This window comes from Trichomycterus rosablanca, chromosome 20, assembly GCF_030014385.1.
Source record: "Trichomycterus rosablanca isolate fTriRos1 chromosome 20, fTriRos1.hap1, whole genome shotgun sequence".
Taxonomy (NCBI): domain Eukaryota; kingdom Metazoa; phylum Chordata; class Actinopteri; order Siluriformes; family Trichomycteridae; genus Trichomycterus; species Trichomycterus rosablanca.
The window spans coordinates 27,619,877-27,645,242 of NC_086007.1; the positions used below are offsets into that span (position 1 = coordinate 27,619,877).

Here is a 25,366-nt window from a genome sequence, read left to right on the forward strand (position 1 = left end):
AGGTAGCACAGCATGCTAACGTCAATATAGCATCTTCCTTCATGTACCGATAACGGTTACATTTCCTGACGAGCCCGAACTTGCAAATAAAAACACTCAGTAATATTTGCTGTTAAAAATCAGTTAAAAATCAGTAATATTTTATTTACGTTTGAAAATAACTCCATTCGTTTCTCCACCCCGTCAGCTATGTTTATTTTTCTGTGAGAGAAGAGCACCCGACCCGCAATGAATGCTGGGATTGCCTTGATCACCAAGGCAGCGTCGGATGCTCACTCGTTCTTGAGCCAAAATAACATTGAAATATTAAGATGCCTCAGTAGTGAGGATTTTAAGGCATCTAGGATTTGGAACAGCCTGATTCTCGGGAGCGCAGCACAGGACGACGTCAAATGCGTCTATGTAGAGAGAGAGAGCTAACTTCTCCAACACACCCCTGGAGTCATAATCAGATTATTTACACGCTCTACTATTTTCCTTCTTTTAATAACAAAGTATATAACTACCAACCCACCTACCAACCTATCTATCTATTTACCTACCTACCCACCTACCTACCTACCAACCTACATATCTACCTATTTACCTACATACCTAACAATTTACCTGTCTGTCTATTTATCTACCTATCTACCTATCCACCTACTTTCCTATCTACCTACCTACCTACCTTCCTTCCTTCATATCTACCTACCTACCTTCTTTCCTGTGTATATACCTTTTTACCTACCTACATGTTTACCTACCTACCTACCTTTTTTCCTTTATATATATATATACTGTATATATACCTACCTATCTATCTATTTACCTACCTTATTTCCTATCTGTCTGTCTGTCTATCTCTCAGTTTTAGCTTACTAAGCTAACACAGTTAGCCTCTGGTCATTTAACCCGCTAGCACGCCAGCTAACGTCTCCCTCCGTGTACCGAAAACGCTTAAACTGTCCCTGACGCCCCAATTTATAAATAAACGACACTCGTATAATTACACCTTTATACAGATTAAACATCAAGAACTTATTTACATTAGATAAGAATTCTGTTGTTTGCTCCATATTCATCTGCATATATTTGGTCTGTGGCTGTAGCGGCTGTGTTAGCTCTGATTTACACGTTAGCTTGGGGCAGCGTTATGGATTCATGAACGTTGTTGGCAGGCTGTGGCGGTTTGGCAGCTAGAAGTGGATTATGGCATGAAAATGATCACGACTCTGATTTCCCAGGACCGTGATTCATCCTGACAGGCGCATCATCTGTTCATCCGTCTTTAGCGCCGCCCGCCCGCCTGCTCGCCCGCCTGCTCGCCCGCCTGCTCGCCCGATAATACGGTGCTAACGGCTCCTCGGGAGCGCTCGCCATGTCGGCAACGTTAGAGCGGATTTACAAACGGTTCCGGCAGAACGTCATTCAGATTCGTTCCTCTGTAATTTTCCTCCCAGTTTAGGCATATCCAATTCCCTGATGCAGTGCAGCAGACCTCCACTCCTGACCGAGCACGGACCGCTTCTTTTCACCTGCACCGGCGGGTTCATATAAACAGACACAAATTCCCACACACAGATCTATACTTTTAGCCGTATAGAGTTTGTATATGTGTAAGTGTTCCTGTATCTGGCTTCATTAATGCGCTGGTGCTCTGAGTCCCTAATTCATTCATCTATTTTTTCATGCTAATCACTTCATCCTGGTCGAGGTCATGGTGGGTCCAGTGCCACCTGAAACACAAGGTCCCAGGACAGAAGCAGGAATACTCAAAGGACAGGGCGGCAAGCACTCACGCATTCACATTTACCATGTTTTTTTTTAAATGTGGGGCGAAATCAAAAGTAGACAAATTTTGGAAGGGGAGAACATGCAAAATTATTTAGACAGTGACCTGAAGTGAGTCCAAGGTCCCCGACTAAACAGGGGTACAAGGTGGACCTCTGGGAATAAGGAACCTTTAGGGAGGATGGATGTTGCTCTGATCTCAGCCAACAGCTCATCTTTCACTGCTGTTTATTGGACAGAGCAGCGTGCCCTTGACGTGACACGCCAACTGTTCCATCATTTCTTAATCATCCTGTTTTATGGACGCTCTTCTGTTCATCTTGTCGTTGACGGTTATTGATGTGAACCTTTTCTAGGGTTCTGTGGCATTCATGCTTCTCTTTAAGGAGTTTCTTTAAACTGAGCTTTTCTTCATGTCCTTACAGAGCTGAAACAGGGAGGGACCTTCCCTAAACTGTTGCTGCATTCAGAAGTGTATAACTTCCTGTATATAATGTATTTATTACACCTGTTAGCAACTGTTGTGTCTGAAACACATGAATTCAGTCATTTACCCATAAACTTTTGTCCATGTAGCATGTTTACCAGTATAACCAGTACTGTTTTATTTGGTCACTTGCCCTAACATCAAACAAGCGAAACAGAAAACGTTAGTAATGTTGGTCATGATAGTAATGTTAGTTATAATAGTAATGTTAGTGATGATGGTAGTTAGTTATGATAGTAATGTTGGTTATGGTTGTTATGTTAGTAATGATAGTAAAGTTAGTTATGTTAGTAATAATAGTAATGTTAGTTATGTTAGCTATGTTAGTTGAGTTGGTTATGTTTGTTATGTTGGTAATGATAGTAATGTTAGTTTTGTTAGTAATGTTAGTAATAATAGTAATGTTAGTTTGTAATAACAGTAATGTTAGTTATGTTTGCTATGTAAGTAATGTTGGTTATGTTTATGTTATTAATGATAGTAAAGTTAGTTATGTTAGTAATAACAGTAATGTTAGTTATGTTGGCAGTGTTAGTAATGTTTGTTAAGTTAGTTATGTTAGTAATGATTGTAAAGTTAGTAATGTTAGTAATAATAGTAATGTTAGGTATGTTAGTAATGTTGGTTATGTTTGTTATGTTAGTAATGTTAGTAATAATAGTAAGCATCGGGGTCTCCAGCAGAGGGAGAGGACCTGGCTATGACTAAATGATTAGATGGAGTGTTTGTGCTGGTGTAGTGGTTGTGGTTGCTGGTCTCTGAAGGTTTTGCTTCCTTATTTGGAGTGAGTGAAGTAACTGGGACAGGAAGCTCCTCCGGGGTTCGAACCCCAGCGTGAGTTTGTATCTCACTCCTGCCATTGATCTTTCTTCCTCGTTAGTGTCTCACGCCAAATCAACCACTCCCCCCCCCCTTCCCCCACTGTCTCACCCATCCCCCACCCCCCGCTCGGACTCCGTCTCCCGTGACAGATCCACCTCCGTTTATTTACGTCTTCTTCTGTCCCGTCTGTCCGCCGGCGTCCGCCGCTCTCCGTCTCGCCTCGCTCCTTCCCTGAGGCGAGGCCGCGGGTGTCCGGCGCGTCCATCCGTCACCGCGCCGCTCCGGCTGTCAGGCTGAGATAGAGAGAGATCGGTTAGCCGTTGTTTAGGGCTGATGTCGATGGCGCGGACAGGCGGCGGTGAAAAGTGCTCGTTAGTCAGCGGTGAGGCCGCGGGCTAGATGGCAGACAGGCGGACGAGGAGGAAGAACGACGGCCGGGACTCGTCATGACATGAATTATTAAAAACATCGACTATTTTTATTACTCAGAATTATGCTACAATTTACATTTATTTTAAATCTGTCCTCGTACGTGGACGCCGAGCAATAAAGGTGTAACGTTTTTACGTCTGACACAATTTCATGCCTCATGTTTAGCTACGTATTTTATCTCAATTATTAAAAACTTACAATAAAATGCAGAATTTTGGATCAAAGATGGTTTTGTTGCTAACGTAGCGTTTGGTTGTTATTTACAATATAAATGTCTGTTTCTTCATCCAGGTGTTACGTAGACGACAAGGTGTCCAAAGTGGCCTGGCTGAACCGCTCCAACATCATCTTCGCCGGCGAGGACAAGTGGTCCCTGGACCCCCGTGTGGACCTGGTGACCAAGGGCCAGCTGGAGTACAGCCTGCGGATCCAGAAGGTGGACGTTTACGACGAGGGGCCGTACACGTGCTCCATCCAGACCAAGCAGCAGTCCAAGACCTCTCAGGTCTACCTCATCGTGCAGGGTGAGCTCGCGTGTATACAATTATATACATGAACATAGGGTCTGTGTGAAAACCTGGTGACCCTTCCCGCTCCCCAGCTGCCTCAGTAGAGAGGGCAGATTATAAGACAGATTATTTAGACCATATTTTGGTTTTCAAAACTTGGCAGGATGGCAGCAGGGGCCAGACGGAGACCTGCACTGGGTGGAAGGTTTGGTTCGGAAGGGTGGCACCATGGCAATGTGTATAAATAGACTACAGTCCGAGTCAAGTCACGAGTCTTTAGACTAGAGTCCGAGTCAAGTCATGAGTCGTTGTTTTTGCAGCTCCGCCAGCTAGCACATGCTTCCTCCGAGTCGTCCGGCAGCCTCGACCAGATGCTAGTAAAAAAAACGTTGTTCGTTCACGTATTCTGTTCTGAGGTGCGTCGGTCTCGTTAGAGGAAAAATAGACGGAGTTTTAATTCCCGACTCTCGCCGTCGAGCTCTATCGATCGCGCTTATTTAACCGAGAGCGCAGCGTAAGGGGGAGAGAGCTTCTGACTTAGCGCCGGTGGGAAGCGTAGCAGGAAGCAGGGATTAGCGAGCTAATGTCTTCTATCTCACCCCAATCTCCTCCTGCAAAAAAAAAAAAAAAGCCGCTAATAGGCTGTGGCGCTCATTGACACCGATAGAGCTAAGTAGCGGCGCCGATCCATAATAACAATTTGTGCGGCTGTCCCAGAATGCTCGGAGTCAGCGCTAACGTGCTAAGCGCTCATTTGTTTTTGCTTTAGCTGCTTTCACGTCGTTACAGGACGTTTGTTTAGCAGCGGATTAGCGTCCTGAACACCTAATTTACTTCACCTTTATTTTTACATTTATTTAAATATCACTCGCACAATTTCAGCTCCGTTTTCATCTTAATTACCTAAAAAACGCCTTTAATTTATTATTTACATTTTTAGCAGACGCTTTTATCCAAAGTGACTTACAGTACAGTTACAGTATACAGTCTAAGCTATTGAGGGTTAAGGGCCTCGCTCAAGGGCCCAACAGTTTACAGTTTCCCTCCAGGCCACCTAAAGAGGATGGCGGTCCCTGCTGAGTCTGGTTCCTCTCAGGGTTCATCCTGTAATTTTAAGGGGATTTTTCCTGCCACTGTCGCCCTCGGCCGCTTAACAGGGTTTTTAGTCTGTTGGTCCTGGATTCTGTAAAGTTGCTTTGGTCTGATGTTCCTCTTTTTTGGGGTCTGATGTTCTCCTTTTTTGGGGTCTGATGTTCCTCCTTTTTTGGGTTCTGATGTTCTCCTTTTTTGGGGGTCTAATGTTCCTCCTTTTTTGGGATCTGATGTTCCTCCTTTTTTGGGGTCTGATGTTCCTCCTTTTTTGGGTTCTGATGTTCTCCTTTTTTGGGGTCTGATGTTCCTCCTTTTTTGGGGGTCTGATGTTCCTCCTTTTTGGGGATCTGATGTTCCTCCTTTTTGGGGATCTGATGTTCTTTTTTGGGGTCTGATGTTCTTTTTTGGGGTCTGATGTTCTCCTTTTTGGGGTCTGATGTTCCTCCTTTTTTGGGGTCTGATGTTCTCTTTTTTTGGGGTCTGATGTTCTCCTTTTTGGGGGTCTGATGTTCCTCCTTTTTTGTTGTTTGATGTTCTCCTTTTTGGGGGTCTGATGTTCCTCCTTTTTTGGTGTCTGATGTTCTCCTTTTTGGGGGTCTGATGTTCCTCCTTTTTTGTTGTTTGATGTTTCTTTATTTTTGGGTCTGATGTTCCTCCTTTTTGGGGTCTGATGTTCCTCTTTTTGGGGTCTGATGTTTCTCTTTTTGGGGGTCTGATGTCCTCCTTTTTGGGGTCTGATGTTTTTTTATTTTGGGGTCTGATGTTCCTCCTTTTTGGGGTCTGATGTTCCTCCTTTTTGGGGTCTGATGTTCCTCTTTTTGGGGTCTGATGTTCCTCTTTTTTGGGGTCTGATGTTTTTTTATTTTGGGTCTGATGTTCCTCCTTTTTGGGGTCTGATGTTCTTTATTTTGGGGCCTGATGCTTTTCTTCTTGAAGTCTGATGTCCTTTTGTTGGGGTCTAATGTTATTTTGGGGTCTGATGTTCCTCCTTTTTGGGGTCTGATGTTCCTCTTTTTGGGGTCTGATGTTTTTTTTTTGGGGGGGTCTGATGTTCCTCCTTTTTGGGGTCTGATGTTCCTTATTTTGGGGCCTGATGCTTTTCTTCTTGAAGTCTGATGTCCTTATGTTGGGGTCTGATGTTCCTCCTTTTTAAGATCTGATGTTCCTCCTTTTTAAGATCTGATGTTCCTCCTCTTTAGGGTTTGTGCTGGTTTGTTGAGTGATATGAACCAGCAGTATTATTAAATATTATTAAACTAGGCTTACCGTTTGCTTCAGTTCTCTTGAGCATGTTTCTATAGAGCTCTGTATATCTACCACACAGATATAATTTATAAGTGTAGATTTTGATGCTCTCAGCGTTTTTACTCTGGTTCTGCCCTGTGTGCTCGACTTTTAGCCCCTGTAGGTGGTTGTTTGTGGGTACGTGGGAGGTCTGAGAGCTTTTTGGCAGAGAGGATTTACGCTCGATTCCTTCAGGGTGAATAAAAGTCTTCATTGTTTGCTTTTCTCCAGCAGGACGAGGTTCATTATTGCTCTGTGTCGGATTTTCTGCTGCTTTGTTTTCTCTTTCTCCGCCACTATAAATCTCCGTGTAATTAAAAGCGATTTTGTCGGAGTTGCAGGTTTGCCCGGGTGAGATAATGGATTTACGGCGCCACCGTCGGACCAAACAAAGCGTCCGGGTACCATTTATCTTCCGCCTCCCAATATTCGCCGGGTCAGCGTTCCTGCTCCGGACCATTCAGAGACCCAGGCTTTCATCATATTTCTCAGGGAACGGGGGGAAAACATGAACGGAGATTTATCTGGAGGTTCGAGTTCCTTTTGAGAGCCACAAAAACACACGGCGGCCCCGCCCACGTCACTGCTCACAGTCAATCAAGCTTTGCATCACCACGGGCTTAAACATTTACATTTATATTTACGTTTTCAGCATTTATCAGACGTCCTTATCCAAAGCGACTTACATGTAAGTACATATTTATATACAGTATATATATACAGTGTATCACAAAAGTGAGTACACCCCTCACATTTCTGCAGATATTTAAGTATATCTTTTCATGGGACAACACTGACAAAATGACACTTTGACACAATGAAAAGTAGTCTGTGTGCAGCTTATATAACAGTGTAAATTTATTCTTCCCTTAAAATAACTCAATATACAGCCATTAATGTCTAAACCACCGGCAACAAAAGTGAGTACACCCCTTAGTGAAAGTTCCTGAAGTGTCAATATTTTGTGTGGCCACCATTATTTCACAGAACTGCCTTAACTCTCCTGGGCATGGAGTTTACCAGAGCTTGACAGGTTGCCACTGAAATGCTTTTCCACTCCTCCATGACGACATCACGGAGCTGGCGGATATTCGAGACTTTGCGCTCCTCCACCTTCCGCTTGAGGATGCCCCAAAGATGTTCTCTTGGGTTTAGGTCTGGAGACATGCTTGGCCAGTCCATCACCTTTACCCTCAGCCTCTTCAATAAAGCAGTGGTCGTCTTAGAGGTGTGTTTGGGGTCATTATCATGCTGGAACACTGCCCTGCGACCCAGTTTCCGGAGGGAGGGGATCATGCTCTGCTTCAGTATTTCACAGTACATATTGGAGTTAATGTGTCCCTCAATGAAATGTAACTCCCCAACACCTGCTGCACTCATGCAGCCCCAGACCATGGCATTCCCACCACCATGCTTGACTGTAGGCATGACACACTTATCTTTGTACTCCTCACCTGATTGCCGCCACACATGCTTGAGACCATCTGAACCAAACAAATTAATCTTGGTCTCATCAGACCATAGGACATGGTTCCAGTAATCCATGTCCTTTGTTGACATGTCTTCAGCAAACTGTTTGCGGGCTTTCTTGTGTAGAGACTTCAGAAGAGGCTTCCTTCTGGGGTGACAGCCATGCAGACCAATTTGATGTAGTGTGCGGCGTATGGTCTGAGCACTGACAGGCTGACCCCCCACCTTTTCAATCTCTGCAGCAATGCTGACAGCACTCCTGCGCCTAGCTTTCAAAGACAGCAGTTGGATGTGACGCTGAACACGTGCACTCAGCTTCTTTGGACGACCAACGCGAGGTCTGTTCTGAGTGGACCCTGCTCTTTTAAAACGCTGGATGATCTTGGCCACTGTGCTGCAGCTCAGTTTCAAGGTGTTGGCAATCTTCTTGTAGCCTTGGCCATCTTCATGTAGCGCAACAATTCGTCTTTTAAGATCCTCAGAGAGTTCTTTGCCATGAGGTGCCATGTTGGAACTTTCAGTGACCAGTATGAGAGAGTGTGAGAGCTGTACTACTAAATTGAACACACCTGCTCCCTATGCACACCTGAGACCTAGTAACACTAACAAATCACATGACATTTTGGAGGGAAAATGACAAGCAGTGCTCAATTTGGACATTTAGGGGTGTAGTCTCTTAGGGGTGTACTCACTTTTGTTGCCGGTGGTTTAGACATTAATGGCTGTATATTGAGTTATTTTGAGGGAAGAATAAATTTACACTGTTATATAAGCTGCACACAGACTACTTTTCATTGTGTCAAAGTGTCATTTTGTCAGTGTTGTCCCATGAAAAGATATACTTAAATATCTGCAGAAATGTGAGGGGTGTACTCACTTTTGTGATACACTGTATATATATATATATATATATACTGTATATATGCGCTTTATATAATCCATATTTAAACAAAGGAAAAATAAAGATGCTAACACAGCGTAACGTGTTCGGGGTTACAGCCTGAAAAACAACCGGCAAACGATTCAGCAAAATCCAATATCCCTACTGGCATGTTCAACAATTTGTACAGGAAATAAATAGTTCATGTCCTGCCACCGTAAATAACCAACAATACAAAACCATGCTTCAAAAACCAATGAGCTACTGCTAATGCTGCTATAGAGCTAATGCTCTGAGCTGGCACAGGACGGGTACAACCATGAGCATACGGCAGGACGGCGGGTGATCCAGACTCCCTCCGGCACGGTCCGCAGCGGCTTTGAGCCACACGGAGAAAATAAAAGCACGCTGGGCCGCGCTGGCTAGCAATAAAACGCCTGCTGGGAACATACGGCGCTGGCAGAACGCCAAACCTCGGGCACGTGGATGAAGGAGAACCGACGGCCGTCGTACTGAGATCTTACTGAGATCTTACTGATTCTGATTTTGGGGTCTGATGTTCCTCCTTTTTTGGGGTCTGATGTTCCTCCTTTTTGGGGTCTGATGTTCTCCTTTTTTGGGGTCTGATGTTCCTTTTTTGGGGTCTGATGTTCCTCCTTTTTTTGGGTCTGATGTTCCTCCTTTTTGGGGTCTGATGTTCCTTCTTTTTTGGGGTCCGATGTTCCTCCTTTTTGGGGTCTGATGTTCCTCCTTTTTGGGGTCTGATTTCATCCTTTTTTTGGGGGTCTGATGTTCCTCCTTTTTGGGGTCTGATGTTCCTCCTTTTTGGGGTCTGATTTCATACTTTTTTTGGGTCTGATGTTCCTTCTTTTTTGGGGTCTGATGTTTCTCCTTTTTTGGGGTCTGATGTTTCTCTTTTTTTGGGGTCTGATGTTCCTTCTTTTTTGGGGTCTGATGTTCCTCCTTTTTGGGGTCTGATTTCATCCTTTTTGGGGTCTGATGTTCCTTCTTTTTTGGGGTCTGATGTTCCTCCTTTTTGGGTCTGATGTTCTTTTTTGGGGTCTGATGTTCCTCCTTTTTGGGGTCTGATGTTCCCCTTTTTGGGGTCTGATTAAATTTTTTTGGGGTCTGATGTTTCTCATTTTGGGGTCTGATGTTCCTCCTTTTTTGGGGTCTGATGTTCCTCCTTTTTGGGGTCTGATGTTTTCCTTTTTTGGGGTCTGATGTTAATCCTTTGTGGGGTCTGATGTTCCTCCTTTGTGGGGTCTGATGTTCTCATTTTTGGGGTCTGATGTTCCTCCTTTGTGGGGTCTGATTAGTTGTGGTGATTGCTGGTAAAAGCAGCAGTCTGAACTAAATCCAATTACGTTCTCAGGGATCCAGGGTTCTGATTCTGGGGTCCAGGGTTTATGATCCAGGGTTCTGATGTTCCTGCTGTGTTCTCAGTGTTTTCATGTCGGTTCTGGATCCTCTGTGATCAGAACGAGGCTGATAATGAGGTTAAATCCCCACATCCGTCTCCGTTAGGTCATTATAAGGTTATAACCTGTCATAACAGTACAGCGGACAGAACATGACGTTATTTTAGAGTTGCTTCCAGCACTCTTTATAATGTCAGTGGTGTTGTAGAGAGGAACGTTGGTGTAATTGTGTGTGAACGGGAACGCCGGCGCCCCCCGCTGTGATGGAACATTAATAAAGTCGTTTCATCACCTGAATCACGGAGCCGTGCAAACACTGCACAGAAATCAGCTCTCGTTCATTACTTCCAGGGTTCAGGTTCTGGGGTTCAGGGTTCAGGATCCAGGGTTCAGGTTCTGGGGTTCAGGGTTCAGGATCCAGGGTTCAGGTTCTGGGGTTCAGGGTTCAGGATCCAGGGTTCAGGTTCAGGATCCAGGGTTCAGGTTCTGGGGTTCAGGGTTCAGGATCCAGGGTTCAGGTTCTGGGGTTCAGGGTTCAGGATCCAGGATTCAGGTTCTGGGGTTCAGGATCCAGGATTCAGGTTCTGGGTTCAGGGGTCCAGGGTTTAGGGTCCTAGTTCCCGAAGTTCAGGGTCCAGGATTAGGAGTTTTGGGTCCAAGGTTGAGGGTCCAGGGTTCAGAGTCCAGGGTTTAGGGTCCCAGTTCCTGGGGTTTATGGTCCAGGGTTCAGGCTCAGGTAAGGTGCACTGAACTGATCAAGCACAAAGTCCTACAGACACACTCCAAAATCTCAGAGACTCGTTTCCTTTGATTGGAAGAAAATAATTAGCACTTCCCGACTGGATCCCGCGCTCCTGCACGCGAGAGGCCGGCGAGCGAGTAACGTAGCGGCAGTACGGCGGTAATGTGGCGGTAACGGCAGCAGGGCGGGCACGCTCGACGGCGTCGTCTCATTAGCGGCTTCTGAAGCGTCGCAACGTGCAATTACCGCGTCGTTCCCTGCGCTCGCTTCCTCCCTCGCTCTCTACGAGCGCTGAGTCCTTTCATGAAGCCGCGCGGCGGGTGATTAAATATTTATAACCGCAGTATTTATCACCGCAGCACAATGCGCCGCTATTTAGCGGGGCGCGTAACGCCAGGCTAAACAGACGCGGGACTACGGGACCGAGCGCGGCGTGAGAACCGGCGCATCGTGTTAGCGTTTGGTTTAGCACAGATAAGATCCAGCGGGTCTGTTTGGAGACTCACGATGAACCTTCAATATTTATTTTACTATTTTATTTCTGCACCAATTTAGTCATAGCCGATTATCCCTCCGCTGCCGGGGCCCCCGATGGCGTCAGAGGAGGGTACCCTGAACATTATCCTGGTCAGGGTCACAGTGGGTCCAATGCACTGGGCGACAGGCAGGTAACACCCCGGACAGGTCGCCAGTCCATCACAAGACACACACTTATATTTTTTAATACTTGACTGTATGTCTTCGGATTGTTGGAGGAAACCGGAGCACCCGGATGAAACCCACACAGACACGGGGAGAACATGCAAACTCTCCACTCCACCCGGGAATCGAACCCAGGACCTTCTTGCTGTGAGGCGACAGCAGAGAAAACGAATATGAGCAGAAATGTGGACAGTCAGAAACAATACGATGCGAAAGCTGTTCATGAGGACTGTTGGATTGTTTTTATGGCACTGGACTGGCACTGGACTGGCACTGGACTGAGTACAGAAAAGAAACCAAACCAAGAGAAAAACTGAGACATCAAAGCAGCTTGATGAAACTTGGCACTTTGGCTCAATGGTGCCACCACCAGTCTCAGTCAGATCCTGCATCCTCTACACCAGTACCCGCCGTGTGCCCGCTCCATTCCGGCTCTCGCTCTCACCCTTGCTCCACTAATACAGCGAAATGGTCGGCTCCCTTTGAAGTCCGTACCCCTCCGGAACTCTTTGATGTTTTAATGATAGAAATGATTTCATATTCTGTTTATATATTTTTATATTTTTATATTCGAGCAGGCGGAGAGAAAAAACAGCCGCTCGAGTTTTTATGGCGCTCCGTTTCATCTTTTTTATGTCATGCCAACGCCAGACTTATGCATTTAAATGGTGCCATCCTGCAGCGCTTCCAGGTGCATCGCCGAGGAAGAACCCATCAGTCCGAGGGCAGGAGCGCCGGCGGAAGCGTGAAGCGCTGATAGAAACGAATCTTTTTAAAATCATCCAGGACCTGACAGCATCTACAACAAAGAGAATCGAACAAAAAACGTCTGAGTGGTTCTTTTTACTGCCTGTATTATAGAGCCAAAAGTATGTGGACGCTTAGATTAGGGTCCAGGATTCAGGGTCCAGGTTCAGGGTTTAGGGTACCAGTTCCCAGGGTTCAGGCTCCAGGATTAGGAGTTTCGGGTCCAAGGTTAAGGGTCCAGAGTTTAGGATCCAGGGTTCAGAGTTTAGGGTTCAGGATCCAGAGTTCAGAGTTTAGGGTTCAGGTCCAGAGTTCAGAGTTCCAGGCCAAAAGTATGTAGACGCTTTGATTTTCTGATTTATTGTTCTGTGGACGGTCTCAACCATACCGATAGACCTGTCACTGGATGCACTGGCATGTTTATGCACTGTATGGTCGACAGTATTTGGACACTGACCGTGAGCTCGAGTGAATCGAGTGATCTCTTCAGCTAGAACAAGAGCTGCTCTTCTGAGAAGCTTCTCACCAGACTTTGAAGTGCGTCTGTGGGAACTTGTGCCCGTTAGGTCAGAAGATGACAGCATCTATACGGCCGGGCTGTGACGTTGATGTTCTGGATCATTACAGAGATGTTGAGTGTGCAGCCGCTCTTTTGAGAAGCTTCTCACCAGACTTTGGAGTGTGTCTGTGGGAATTTGTGCCAGCATTTGTACGGCTGGGTTCTGACGTTGATGTTCCAGTTCATTCCATGTCAGAGCTCACTGAAGTTCTTGAAAGGGCCTTCCCTAAATTGTTGCTGCATCAACATTATCGATTTATTACACCTGTTAGAAGCGGCGTCCCAATACTTTTGATCAGCACGGCTACTCTTGGTTCCAGGCCGTAGCGATACACATCCACTACATGCAGTGTTCATTACCCATCATGCCCTCTCGCTCGCTAAGCCGTAGTGATAATGTCCCTGATGGCGGTGGAGTGAGGCGCGTCAGTCCGCTCTGATGTTCAGCCCTCGCGGCGGATGAATATTTATGCCGCCGTCCTGGCGTGAGCGTATCGCCGGCGTTCATTAGCGTACGCGTCTAGAACGGCGCATGATCGACCTCGCCGCGCCTGCAGACCATCACGGATCACCGGACCCGAATACTGGGACCTGCCACATGGCCAAAAGTATGTGGTCACCTGAATAAATCAGCTCTACACCGTGTAGTCCAGTTCAAAGGCAGTGTGCATGTGCTGGCAAACTTCAAAAGGTTAAAAAGATCAAAAGAACGAGCCAGCGGATAAAAGAGCCGGGACGAGACACGCCCAGAATTCCGGCCTCGTAGGAAAAGCAGGTACTGAGGCATCGGGTCAGCGGACGGGCCGACCAGCAGAGCCGAGCGAGTGAATTAGCACTTGATGAGGCGCAGAGACTGCCCATTAAAGGCACGGCTGGTGGGCATGATACTCTAATCCACAACCCAACAACCTGAAGTTAATATTGATGTTCTTATGGGTGCTGCTCTGCGACCGGTCGGCTGGGCGCCCCCTAACAGCAGACAAAACCGGCCACTAGTCTGCCGGATGGGAAAAGACGGGACTAAAAAGTGGGCGGGGCCTTCGAGGTGCCTGTAGAGAGGTGGAGGAACGTGAAGAAGGAGTCGGTGGAGCGCGCACACGTCGGAGGGAGGGCGTGTCAGGAGAATATACCCTCCTCGTATGTCATCAGGATCTCTAGCAGAGGAAGAGGAACCGGCTACGACTAAACAGGGCTTTCATTAGGAATTGAAACCTGCGGTACTGGGTGTCCGGATACTTTTGGTGGCAGTGGGTCGTGGAGGATGTGCCTGCGCCATCGCTCCCAGGAGGTCGTTATCGAGCCCGGGCACCTTTCGCTCGTTTGATCAGACGGATCCAATCAAGGGCAGAGAGAGGAGACTAATTAAAAAAGTGAGCTCGGATCAATGAGAGCGGGCGAGATAGAGAGAGAGAGGGGCGAGAGAGAGGGGTGAGAGAGAGGGGGGTAAATATCGAGCATCACTCATTCCTAACGAAGCTCTTTTCACTGGTTTTGCCCTTAAAAATGCCAATTTTGGGTTTGATTTTCGGGGCAGTTTTATACACTTGGTACTTCAAAGCTGATACACTGCATGGACAAAAGTATTGGGACGCCTCTTCTAAAGACCGCAACAGCCGACTTTGCAGCAACAGTTTAGGGAACCTAAGGGACCTTCCCCAAACTGTTGGCACACAGAAAGCATCTGCATTTGTTGGTTAGAATTGATTTTATATACGTCGTTAGCGAATCATGTGACTAAAGTACCACAACTCAGTAATTAGGAGGGGTGTCCATATATCTTTGGCTGTATAGTGTATCTCTCTCTCTCTCTCAGTTTTCTGTACATTCACTACCTCTCTCGCCCCATATAGCTTTGCCCTACATACTGTATCTTTGCCTATATGGTGTATCTCTCTCTCTTTCTCTCTCTCTTTCTCTTTTCTGTATGTTTCCTACCTCTCTCGCCCCACATGTCTTTAACTATATAGTGTAGTTCTCTCTCTCTCTCTCTCTCTCTCTCTCTCTCTCTCTCATTTCCTATCTCTCGCCCAACATATTTGGCCCATATATCATTGGTTATATAGCGTCTCTCTCTCTCTCTCTCTCTCTTTCTGTACTCCCTACCTCTCTCGCCCTATATAGCTTTGCCCATATACTGTACCTTTGGTTATATAGTGTAGTTCTCTCTCTCTCTTTTCTGTACAATACCCATCTCTCTCGCCCCATATATCTTTAACTATATAGTGTAGTTCTCTCTCTCTCTCTCTCTCTCTCTCTCTCTCTCTCTCTCTCTCTCTCTCTCTCTCTCTTTTCTGTATGTTTCCTACCTCTCTCGCCCCACATATCTGTAACTATATAGCGTAGTTATCTCCCTCTCTGTCTTTTCTGTACATTCCCTACCTCTCTCGCCACGTATACCTTTGCCCACATACCTGCAGCTATGTAGTGTAGTTCTCTCCCTCTCTCTCTTTTTTCTGTTTCCTGCGTCTCTCGTTCTATATATCTTTGGCTGTATAGTGTATCTCTCTCTCTTTCTTTTCTGTATGTTTCCTACCTCTCTCGCCCCATGTATCTTTAACTATAGTGTAGTTCTCTCTCTCTCTCTCTCTCTCTCTCTCTCTCAGTTTTCAGTACGTTTCCCACCTCTCTCGCCCGGCGTGAGAGTGTACGAGGGGGTGAATGTATTATTCATTAGCTTCCGTCCCCTCGTGAGCGCTAAACATTGAAGCTAACAGGCTCTCAGCGTTTCATCTCATCACCCAAAGGCCCTTTTTCACCAAAACCTAATTGTTTCCTCCATCACCACCCCCCTGCTCCCCTGCTCCCCCGGGCACCCTGTACCCGCCTCCCCAAACAGGCAGCGGCTTGTTGCTGGTATCTGGGTTGTGTTTTGACAACGGCGTGCTGTGGAACAGATGTCGGAGGGCTGGTACAGGGCGTGGCGACGTGGCATCATCCAGCACGCTGGCACCTGGTACACGCTCGGTGATTATGAGTGTTCCTCTAGAGGCTGCCGTAGCTGCTCACGCCGAACGCTAACAGGTCGCCTTTACAAATGCAGCACCGACGCCAAAACAATCGGCTCTTTGGACTGAAGGGGCACAAGTTCCCACAGATTTTTTCCAAGGTGGCCATGCAAGCTATCTTAAACATGCCTAGAACCAACTCTGATATTGAGGACTCCTGGAAACGGGGGGTCAGGGGTTCATGTTTACTAACATTCATTCACATTCTTTAAATATGAATCTATTCATGTTGAGGGACTCAGAGGTCCAGGTTTTATGTTCTTTACACCAATCGGCTCGAGAGTCAGTGAGGTTTTCAGTCATGCTGGAACAGGAACTTCCCTAAACTGTTCCTTTATATGATTTATTACACCTGTTAGTGATTGTTGCAGCTGAACGATGAAGATTTTTGCGTGTGGAATAAGAAATAATCCTTTATTTACTGAGAGCTTCAGATCAGATAAAGTGAAAGTGCTGGTGATGAGGACTCGGACGCTTCGGCTCTGGAGTTTTGAGAAGTTTGTGGACGTTCTGCAGACGAAGCTTCTTCTCTGAGATCTTGTGGGAGGATCTAATCCAGTTTACTGTCTGTTTATAGCGAGAGCAGAACTCATACATCACCGCCTCCGACACTCAATAACACCGAGCGCATCAACGTCCTACAAACGCCGCCGCGTTTTACATCTAATATCGTCCAGATGCAAACGTCAGGAAAAAGAGAAACATCCTCCTCTGTTTTTATTTCAATTTCCCTCCCGGTTTAGTCATATCCAATTACCCCATTGCATTTTGCTTCTTGTAGACCTCAGACGGGTTCATACGGAGATCCGTTATCCCCCGTCTCTGTGCAGCACTATCGATCAGCCAGCAGAGGGCGTAACTGCAGCTGTTATTTTTACATTTTCGGCATTTAGCAGACGCTTTCATCCAAAGCTTTTTGTCAGTTGTGACAGTATACAATCTATGCAATTGAGGGTTAAGGGCCTTGCTGAAGGGCCCAACAGTTGCAACCTGGCAGAGGTGGGGCTTAAACAGGCAACCTTCTGATTACTAGTCCAGTACCTTAACCACTAGGCTACAACTGCCTACAGTTATGATGAATCCCTGTAGCATTGACGCTCTCGGACAAGCCAGTCGATCATTGTCTGTACGGGCACTGTTTTACCTGTTTTACCACCTGCTTTATCCTGGTCAGGGTCTCTGTGGGTACAATCACTGCGCGAAAGGCAGGAAACACCCAGGACAGGTCGCCAGTCCATCACAGGACACACACACACACACACACACACACACACATTCAAAACAACTTACAATTGTGACTATACAGTTTGACCAAGTGAGCATTAAGGGCCCAAAATGGGAACTTGGCAGCAGTGGGGCTTGAACCGGCAACCTTCTGATTACTGATGGTCTGATTACACTTACTTTTACAAACACACACACACACAGGGCAATTTAGTATCTCCAGTTAGTCTGACTGCATTCGTTTGGACTGTGGGAGGAAACCGGAGACAGACACTGAGAGAACATGCAAAACTCCACACAGAAAGGACTCTAGCTGCAAGGAAATAGGGGAATCAAACCCAGGACCTTCTTGCTGTGAGGAGACAGTGCTACCCACCGAGCCATCGTGCCGCCCCATTATTAAAGCTCTATGATGTCTAATAGTACAAATCGTTCTGTTCGATGTTCTGTGTGAATATTTTTGACCCTGCGGAGGTTTTTTATCTAATAAATAAAAATAAAAGTAGTTTCAGACTTTCAGACCCCCTGGGGACTGGAACTGTACTAAAATCTGTCGTTATTAAATGTTGTGAACGTGTTTACAAGCTACATAACGTATCTGAAACACAAAAGCTCTCAGCAAGTATTTTTATTGTATTTTTTATTTATTTTTTTATTTTTTTGCAAATCAGCGTCTCTGACTACCGTCCCACACTCGCTTCCGAGAAAGATCCGTATCATATTTATGCTACATCACACCTCCAGCCAAACCCCCCCACCCCTACCCGGCGCTCTCCATCAGCAGGCGCGGCGCTGGCACGCTGTGATGTATTAAACGCCCACAGCGCGTGATGGATGACGGCTGAAATGCTGACCCGTGTGGAAACTCCCACCCTCCTGCACCCAGCTTCTCCTCCTCACGTTCGGATCTGTTAAATCTCACTTTCATCCCAGACGAACAAAAAAAATCATGTTACAGGAACGGTGCTGATAAAACACGGCGGCGGGGTGGTGAGGTGGTGAGGTGGGTGCTGCGGTATAACCAGGGTTCTGATCACCAGGGTTTGATCCTGACATCCAGTACATCCACTCACTGTCTGTGAGCCGTTCGTGTCTGTTGGGATGATCAGAGGGCTGATCGGCTGCCATAAAAGAAGGTCCTGGGTTCGATTCCCAGCTGAAAAGGCTTGAGTCCTTTCTGTGTAGAGTTTGCATGTTCTCCCCATGTCTGAGTGGGTTTCCTCCGGGTGCTCCGGTTTCCTCCCACAGTACAAAGACGTGCAGTCAGGTTAAATTGAGATACTAGAAATTACCCCAAGTGAGTGTGTGTGCGTGTGTGTCTGTGATGGACTGATTACCTGTCTGGGGTGTTTCCTGCCATTCTCCCAGTGAACTGTACCCACTGTGACCCTGACCAGGTGGTAAAACAGACACTGACTGAAGGAATGAATTTTATTTCCCACCAGTCTGACTGAGAAGTGAATTCAGTAAATATTTACTTCAGTTCATTCAATCATTGTCCGATTTATCACCACTTTATCCTGGTCAGGGTCGCTGTGGGTACAGTTCACTGGGTGAAAGGTAGGAAACACCCCAGACAGGTCACCTGTCCATCACAGGGCAAACACACACACACACACACACACACTTGGAGGGACTCCAGTAGACCTGAGACTGTATGTCTTTGGACTGTGGGGGGAAACCAGAGCACCCGGAGGAAACCCAGACAGACACGGGGAGAACATGCAAACTCCACACAGAAAGGACTCTGTTCGCCCAGCCAGGGACCCAGGACCTTCTTGCTGTGAGGTGAACCACCCAAAAGTAGCACAAAACCTGGACCCCCTGAGCAATGGAGTAAAGTTATGTTATTATTATTAATAATAATAATTCATTCAGTGTCTGTTTTACCAGCGCTTCCAGAGGAACCCCCCCCCCTCCACACACACACACACACACACACACACAGGGAGAACATGCAAAACTCATCACAGAAAAGAATCGAACCCAGGACCTCCTTGCCCTTGTATTCACATCACTGGTATAAGCCGAAGCGACTGGACACTGTGATGAACATCTGTAACATCAGGACCAGGAAACTGCCTCCTAACATTACGACCAAAATTATGTGGAATTATGTTTGGCTTTCTACAACATTTAAAAATACTATGTCTGTGAGAATTTGTGCCTGTTTGTTCAAAAAAGCGAAGTGCAGCGGTGGCGGTGACCCTGGACGGTGTCTCGTACGATAAACCTGTTTTATGGTGGGGTTTTTAATTGCTCCCGACTACAAATTATTGAAGGAAAATGTGGCGGTGCTTCTTTATTATTCTTTTTTATCGAGTGTTTCAAGTCTTTAGTCTTTATTATTATTGTTTATGGGACAGACGGTGCGGATACCAACAAACCCTAAACGTTTAAAGCTTCGTGTACGTGCAGGACCTGGTTTTGACCTCTAAGGTATTTTCAGGATGGTGCTGCTGTTAAAAACAGAATGAATTCTTAAATTATGAGGTAAAAATTGGCTAAACTGACACCCGGACCGGAACCCGGAACCGTAGAGGGCCGTGAAACGTGTCTGTTGTGACCGGACGTCTTTAAGAGAAGTTGCCGGTCAGTTAAAATGATTTCTCATGTTTTTTGTGTGTTTTGTCGTTTCCAGTTCCCGCCTACATTTACAGAGTATCGGAGGACGTGACGGTGAACGAAGGAAGCAACCTCACCCTGAGCTGCCTGGCTAACGGCCGACCCGACCCCGCCATCACCTGGAGGCTCCTCAACCCGTCAGGTGAGGATCAGGAAATCTCTCGTTCAGGGGACTACGAGTGGTCATTTAATTTTGTGCTCATCCAACCATGTTTGGTTTGGTTTACTGTCCTGCGAAACATCCGGCCATGATCAAGTGTTAGCACCTTAAGAGAGGCAGTCAGTTCTGTAGGGTCTCAGATCTCCTGGTACTTTATGGAGTCCATGATGCCGTCTAGTTGTGGATTTGGAGACCCTCCTGGACCGGCCTGGCCTGGAGACTTATATTACCATATAGAAGCACTTTGTAGTTCTACAATTACTGACTGTAGTCTATCTGTTTCTCTACATGCTTTGTTAGCCCCTTTCATGTTGTTCTTCAATGGTCAGGACCCCCACAGGACCACCACAGAGCAGGTATTATTTAGGTGGTGGATGATTCTCAGCACTGCAGTGACACTGACATGGTGGTGGTGTGTTAGTGTGTGTTGTGCTGGTATGAGTGGATCAGACACAGCAGCGCTGCTGGAGTTTTTAAACACCGTGTCCACTCACTGTCCACTCTATTAGACACTCCTACCTAGTCGGTCCACCTTGTAGATGTAAAGTCAGAGACGATCGCTCATCTATCGCTGCTGTTTGAGTCGCTCATCTTCTAGACCTTCATCAGTGGTCACAGGACGCTGCCCACGGGGCGCTGTTGGCTGGATGTTTTTGGTTGGTGGACGATTCTCAGTCCAGCAGTGACATGGTGTTTAAAAACTCCAGCAGCGCCGCTGTGTCTGATCCACTCATACCAGCACAACACACACTAACACACCACCACCATGTCAGTGTCACTGCAGTGCTGAGAATCATCCACCACCTAAATAATACCTGCTCTGTGGTGGTGCTGTGGGGGTCCTGACCATTAAAGAACAGGGTGAAAGGGGGTAACAAAGCATGCAGAGAAACAGATGGACTACAGTCAGTAATTGTAGAACTACAAAGTGCTTCTATATGGTAAGTGGAGCTGATAAAATGGACAGTGAGTGTAGAAACCAGGAGGTGGTTTTAATGTTATGGCTGATCAGCGTAGGTGCAGTTATAAGCTTATATTATTAAACGTCATGAGTTTTGTTCTGTAAAAGAAGCTAAAAATTCATTAAGTTTAAGCTTCAAAAAAGTTTTTTTAAAGCCTGAGGATTAAATCCTGTTTGATCGGAGCAGAACCGATGATCTCAGATGAAGATCAGGATCCGATTTCATTTCTTCGGCGTCGGCTCAGGAGACCCAAAGTAGATTTGAAAGGTTTGCTGCTTATCAGATCAACATGATGAACGTTTGTGGTTTAACTTTGTTGTTTTAATTAAAGTGTTTCGCATCTATAAATCCGGGTTATTTTATCAGATATTTATCCTGAATATTAAAAATATCACCCCCCCCCCCCCCAAACCCACCACCACCACGACACCTCACCGCCTCATCCATGCTTATAAAAGGTGCTTACGCCCATGTGGAGTAGCAGGAAATTCCACTAGCACACCAGCGCCGAGATTCTGAACTCCTCTAGTGGGTATAATCGGCAGTGCCTGCAGCAGACATGTGTCTGCTAGGGTGGGATGACCGGACTATGTGGGCGGGGTCTTCAAACGCTGTGTAAGGACCCTGATCAGCAGATAGAGGTGCCTGTGCAGGGTGTGTGGGTGAAAAGGGTTCCGCTAAGGGCTGGGCGTGGGTCGGAGGAGGCGTGAGCAGCAATATTTACATTTACATTTTTGACATTTAGCCGACGCCTTTATCCAATCCGACTTACGTTACAGTCTGAGCAATTGAGGGTTAAGGGCCTTGCTCAAGGGCCAAACAGTGGCAACCTGGTCATGATGGGCTTTAAACCAGTGACCTTTTGATTACTAGTCCAGTACCTTAACCACTAGGCTACGGCTTGCCCCAATACACCCTCCTCAACTGCAATCAGGGATCCACCAGCAGCGGAGGGCAGACTGACTACGATAAATACATAATAAAGGTGCTTACAGGGTGAATATAAGACTCTAGGACTCCACCGAACCACAGCGAGAGCCGGTAACTCCACACAGGGAATCTACTCATGCCAGAATTGCTAAAATATCTCCAAGGACGTCAGTACGGGACACGTCCACGTTTTGATTTGCTAAGACGGTTTTGCTTTGGCGGTGTTGAAAAGTTTCCTCAAGACATTTTCACGCTGAAGTTAAAAACTTTCCTGCTAATAAAGTACCGAAGCCGCCGTCGTTTCCCTTAAAATACATTTCCCTCCCACGCGCTCCTCTGAGACGACATCGGGGTCCTAATTAATGTCACACAGACGTCTCCTGGTTAAAAAAAGATTATTTACTGGGTCTGGAAACGCGCGTTGAGACGAGCGACGCTCTGATTCGTATTTCAGCATCTGTATAAAAGCAAGAAATAATGAAATGAGTTAATAGTAGAATAAAAATGAATAAATTCGTTATTTAGTGAGAAAAAAGGAGCTGCTGATCCACACAAGTCCTGCAAAATGACTCAATGTTGTGATACTGCGGTGTTACGGTATAACAACACAGGGGGCGCTGGAGAGAGCTGTGCAGCCAACCATCACAAAGCCATTTATGGCACACGTGACATGACATGAATTTTTATTGTAATTATTAAGTTAAATATTAAATATTTGAAATTCATCATAACTGCTGCAGTTACGCCCTCTGCTGGCTGATCGATGGTGCTGCACTACAGAGACGGGGATAATGGAGATCAGTGTGTGACTCTCTGTGCGCGATACGGATCTCCGTATGAACCCCGGTGCAGGTGAAAAGAAGCGGTCGGTGCTGCACATGTGTCGGAGGGGGTGTGTGTTAGGTATGACCCCTCTCGATCAGGAGTGGTGAAATACCCATGGGGAATCAGATACGACTAAATAGAGACAAAAACATTCAAAAGATTTCTGTGATTCTGACAAGTTACACCAGTGGTAGTGCGGTGGTAAGTGCCAGGTGTGAGCCGCACCTGAGGCGTAAAAGTTCGAACCCAATCGCATGAGGCTGAAACACCACAAAACAGAAAAATTATAATTATATAAATAAAATAATTAAAGTTGTAAAGGAAACATAAAAAACAGGGACAGACTCCAGACTGGTGGAATATGGGTGCAGCTCCACCAGCTACTCAGTCCACCATCAAGTTATAACCCAGCAAACCCATAAACATATACAAAAAAGCTGCTTCTCTGAACCTGTTTCCATAGTTGCGCCCAGTTTTTCGGGGTAAGCTCCGTACCCAGCGTTGATAAAGATGAATGAATAAGTTAATGAATGAATGTGGAACTGAGGGTGGAACTTGTGAAACTTCATTCATTCGTGAGTGAGTGAGTGAGTGAATGAGTTAATGAGTAAATAAGTGAGTGAGAGAGTGAGTTAATGAGTGAGTGAATGAATGAATGAGTGAGTGAATTAATGAGTGAGTGAGAGAGTGAATAAATGAGTGAGTGAATAAGTGAGTGAGTGAATAAGTGAGTGAGTGAATAAGTGAGTGAGTGAATGAGTGAGTGAATGAGTGAGTGAGTGAGTGAATAAGTGAGTAAGTGAATAAGTGAGTGAGTGAGTGAATAAGTGAGTGAGTGAATAAGTGAGTGAGTGAATTAATGAGTGAGTGAATAAGTGAGTGAGTGAGTGAATAAGTGAGTGAGTGAATAAGTGAGTGAGTGAATTAATGAGTGAGTGAATAAGTGAGTGAGTAAGTGAATAAGTGAGTGAGTGAATTAATGAGTGAGTGAATAAGTGAGTGAGTGAGTGAATAAGTGAGTGAGTGAATAAGTGAGTGAGTGAATAAGTGAGTGAGTGAATTAATGAGTGAGTGAATAAGTGAGTGAGTGAGTGAATAAGTGAGTGAGTGAATAAGTGAGTGAGTGAATTAATGAGTGAGTGAATAAGTGAGTGAGTGAGTGAATAAGTGAGTGAGTGAGTGAATAAGTGAGTGAGTGAATTAATGAGTGAGTGAGTGAGTGAATAAGTGAGTGAGTGAGTGAATAAGTGAGTGAGTGAATAAGTGAGTGAGTGAATTAATGAGTGAGTGAATAAGTGAGTGAGTGAGTGAATAAGTGAGTGAGTGAATTAATGAGTGAGTGAATAAGTGAGTGAGTGAGTGAATGAATGAATGACGGTGTAGTTAAATGACGTTCCACAGCGTCTCTGTGATGAAACGCTCATTTCAGCGTCTGGAAATCCGCCGCTCAGGCGACTCTTCCATCAGCTCATAATTATCAGCTAATTAGGACCTGAGAGACACTCAGGAGTAATTAAGGGCACAAGTGCACTCAGGGGCCCCAAAGGGCCACATTAATACATAAGCGCACACTTTTATGTAGAGTGTGAAGCGCACACACACACGCACACACTGACACACACACACTTACACACACACTTACACTTACACACACACTCGAGCAGCTCAGCAGCACTGTGGAACATCTCCAACCCCCCCGGACTGTGTTAGCGTTATATAAAAACACTATTAATCTGAGGCCGCTCGGGGGGCGCGGTCGCCTGGACCTCGTGTTTTTGGGATGAAAGGCAGGGTGGGGTACTACTTTTTGGGGGTGGAGGAATACCAAGGGAGTAGTGCGGCCCTGTGTATGCACTGAGACGCTTCATTACCTGCGATCCAACGCTACATAGTGCACTGGTTACCTTCCAACCCCGAGACCTGGGTTTGAGCCTCAGTAGTGGACAAGGTGGTCATGCAAACTCTCCTAAATGTGCTAAGATCCAGATCTGATCTTAAGGACACCTGGATTAGAACCAGCTGTGATCTTGGAGACACCTGGATTAGATCTTGAGGACACCTGGATTAGAACCAGCTCTGATCTCTGATACCCCTGGTTTAGAACCAGCTTTGATCTTGAGGACTCCTGGTTTAGAACCAGCTCTGATCTCTGATACCCCTGGTTAGAACCAGCTCTGATCTTTGAGACACCTGGATTAGATCTTGAGGACACCTGGATTAGAACTAGCTTTGATCTTGGAGACACCTGGATTAGAACCAGCTCTGATCTCTGATACCCCTGGTTTAGAACCAGCTCTGATCTCTGATACCCCTGGTTTAGAATCAGCTCTGATCTTTGAGACACCTGGATTAGATCTTGAGGACACCTGGATTAGAACTAGCTTTGATCTTGGAGACACCTGGATTAGAACCAGCTGTGATCTTTGAGACACCTGGCTTAGATCTTTAGGACTCCTGGTTAAGAAGCAGCTCTGATCTTGAAGACACCTGGATTAGAACCAGCTCTGATCTTTGAGACACCTGGATTAGAACCAGCTGTGATCTTAGAGACACCTGGATTAGAACCAGCTCTGATCTTGAGGATACCTGGATTAGAACCAGCTCCGATCTTTGAGACACCTGTATTAGAACCAGCTCTGATCTTGAGGACACCTGGATTAGAACCAGCTGTGATTTTAGAGACACCTGGATTAGAACCAGCTGTGACCTGAGTAA

General features: G+C 46.1%; 1 protein-coding gene across 2 annotated transcripts in view; it reads left to right on the plus strand.

The window, feature by feature from the left end:
* The window catches only part of lsamp (limbic system associated membrane protein), a 372,270-nt gene that overhangs the window by 332,957 nt on the left and 13,947 nt on the right, over nucleotides 1–25,366 (plus strand). For both annotated transcript variants that reach the window (XM_063016428.1, XM_063016427.1), the window contains 2 exons: nucleotides 3,806–4,038; nucleotides 19,791–19,916. In XM_063016428.1, the coding sequence (XP_062872498.1) occupies nucleotides 3,806–4,038; nucleotides 19,791–19,916 (359 nt within the window). The remainder of the gene's footprint in view (nucleotides 1–3,805; nucleotides 4,039–19,790; nucleotides 19,917–25,366) is intronic.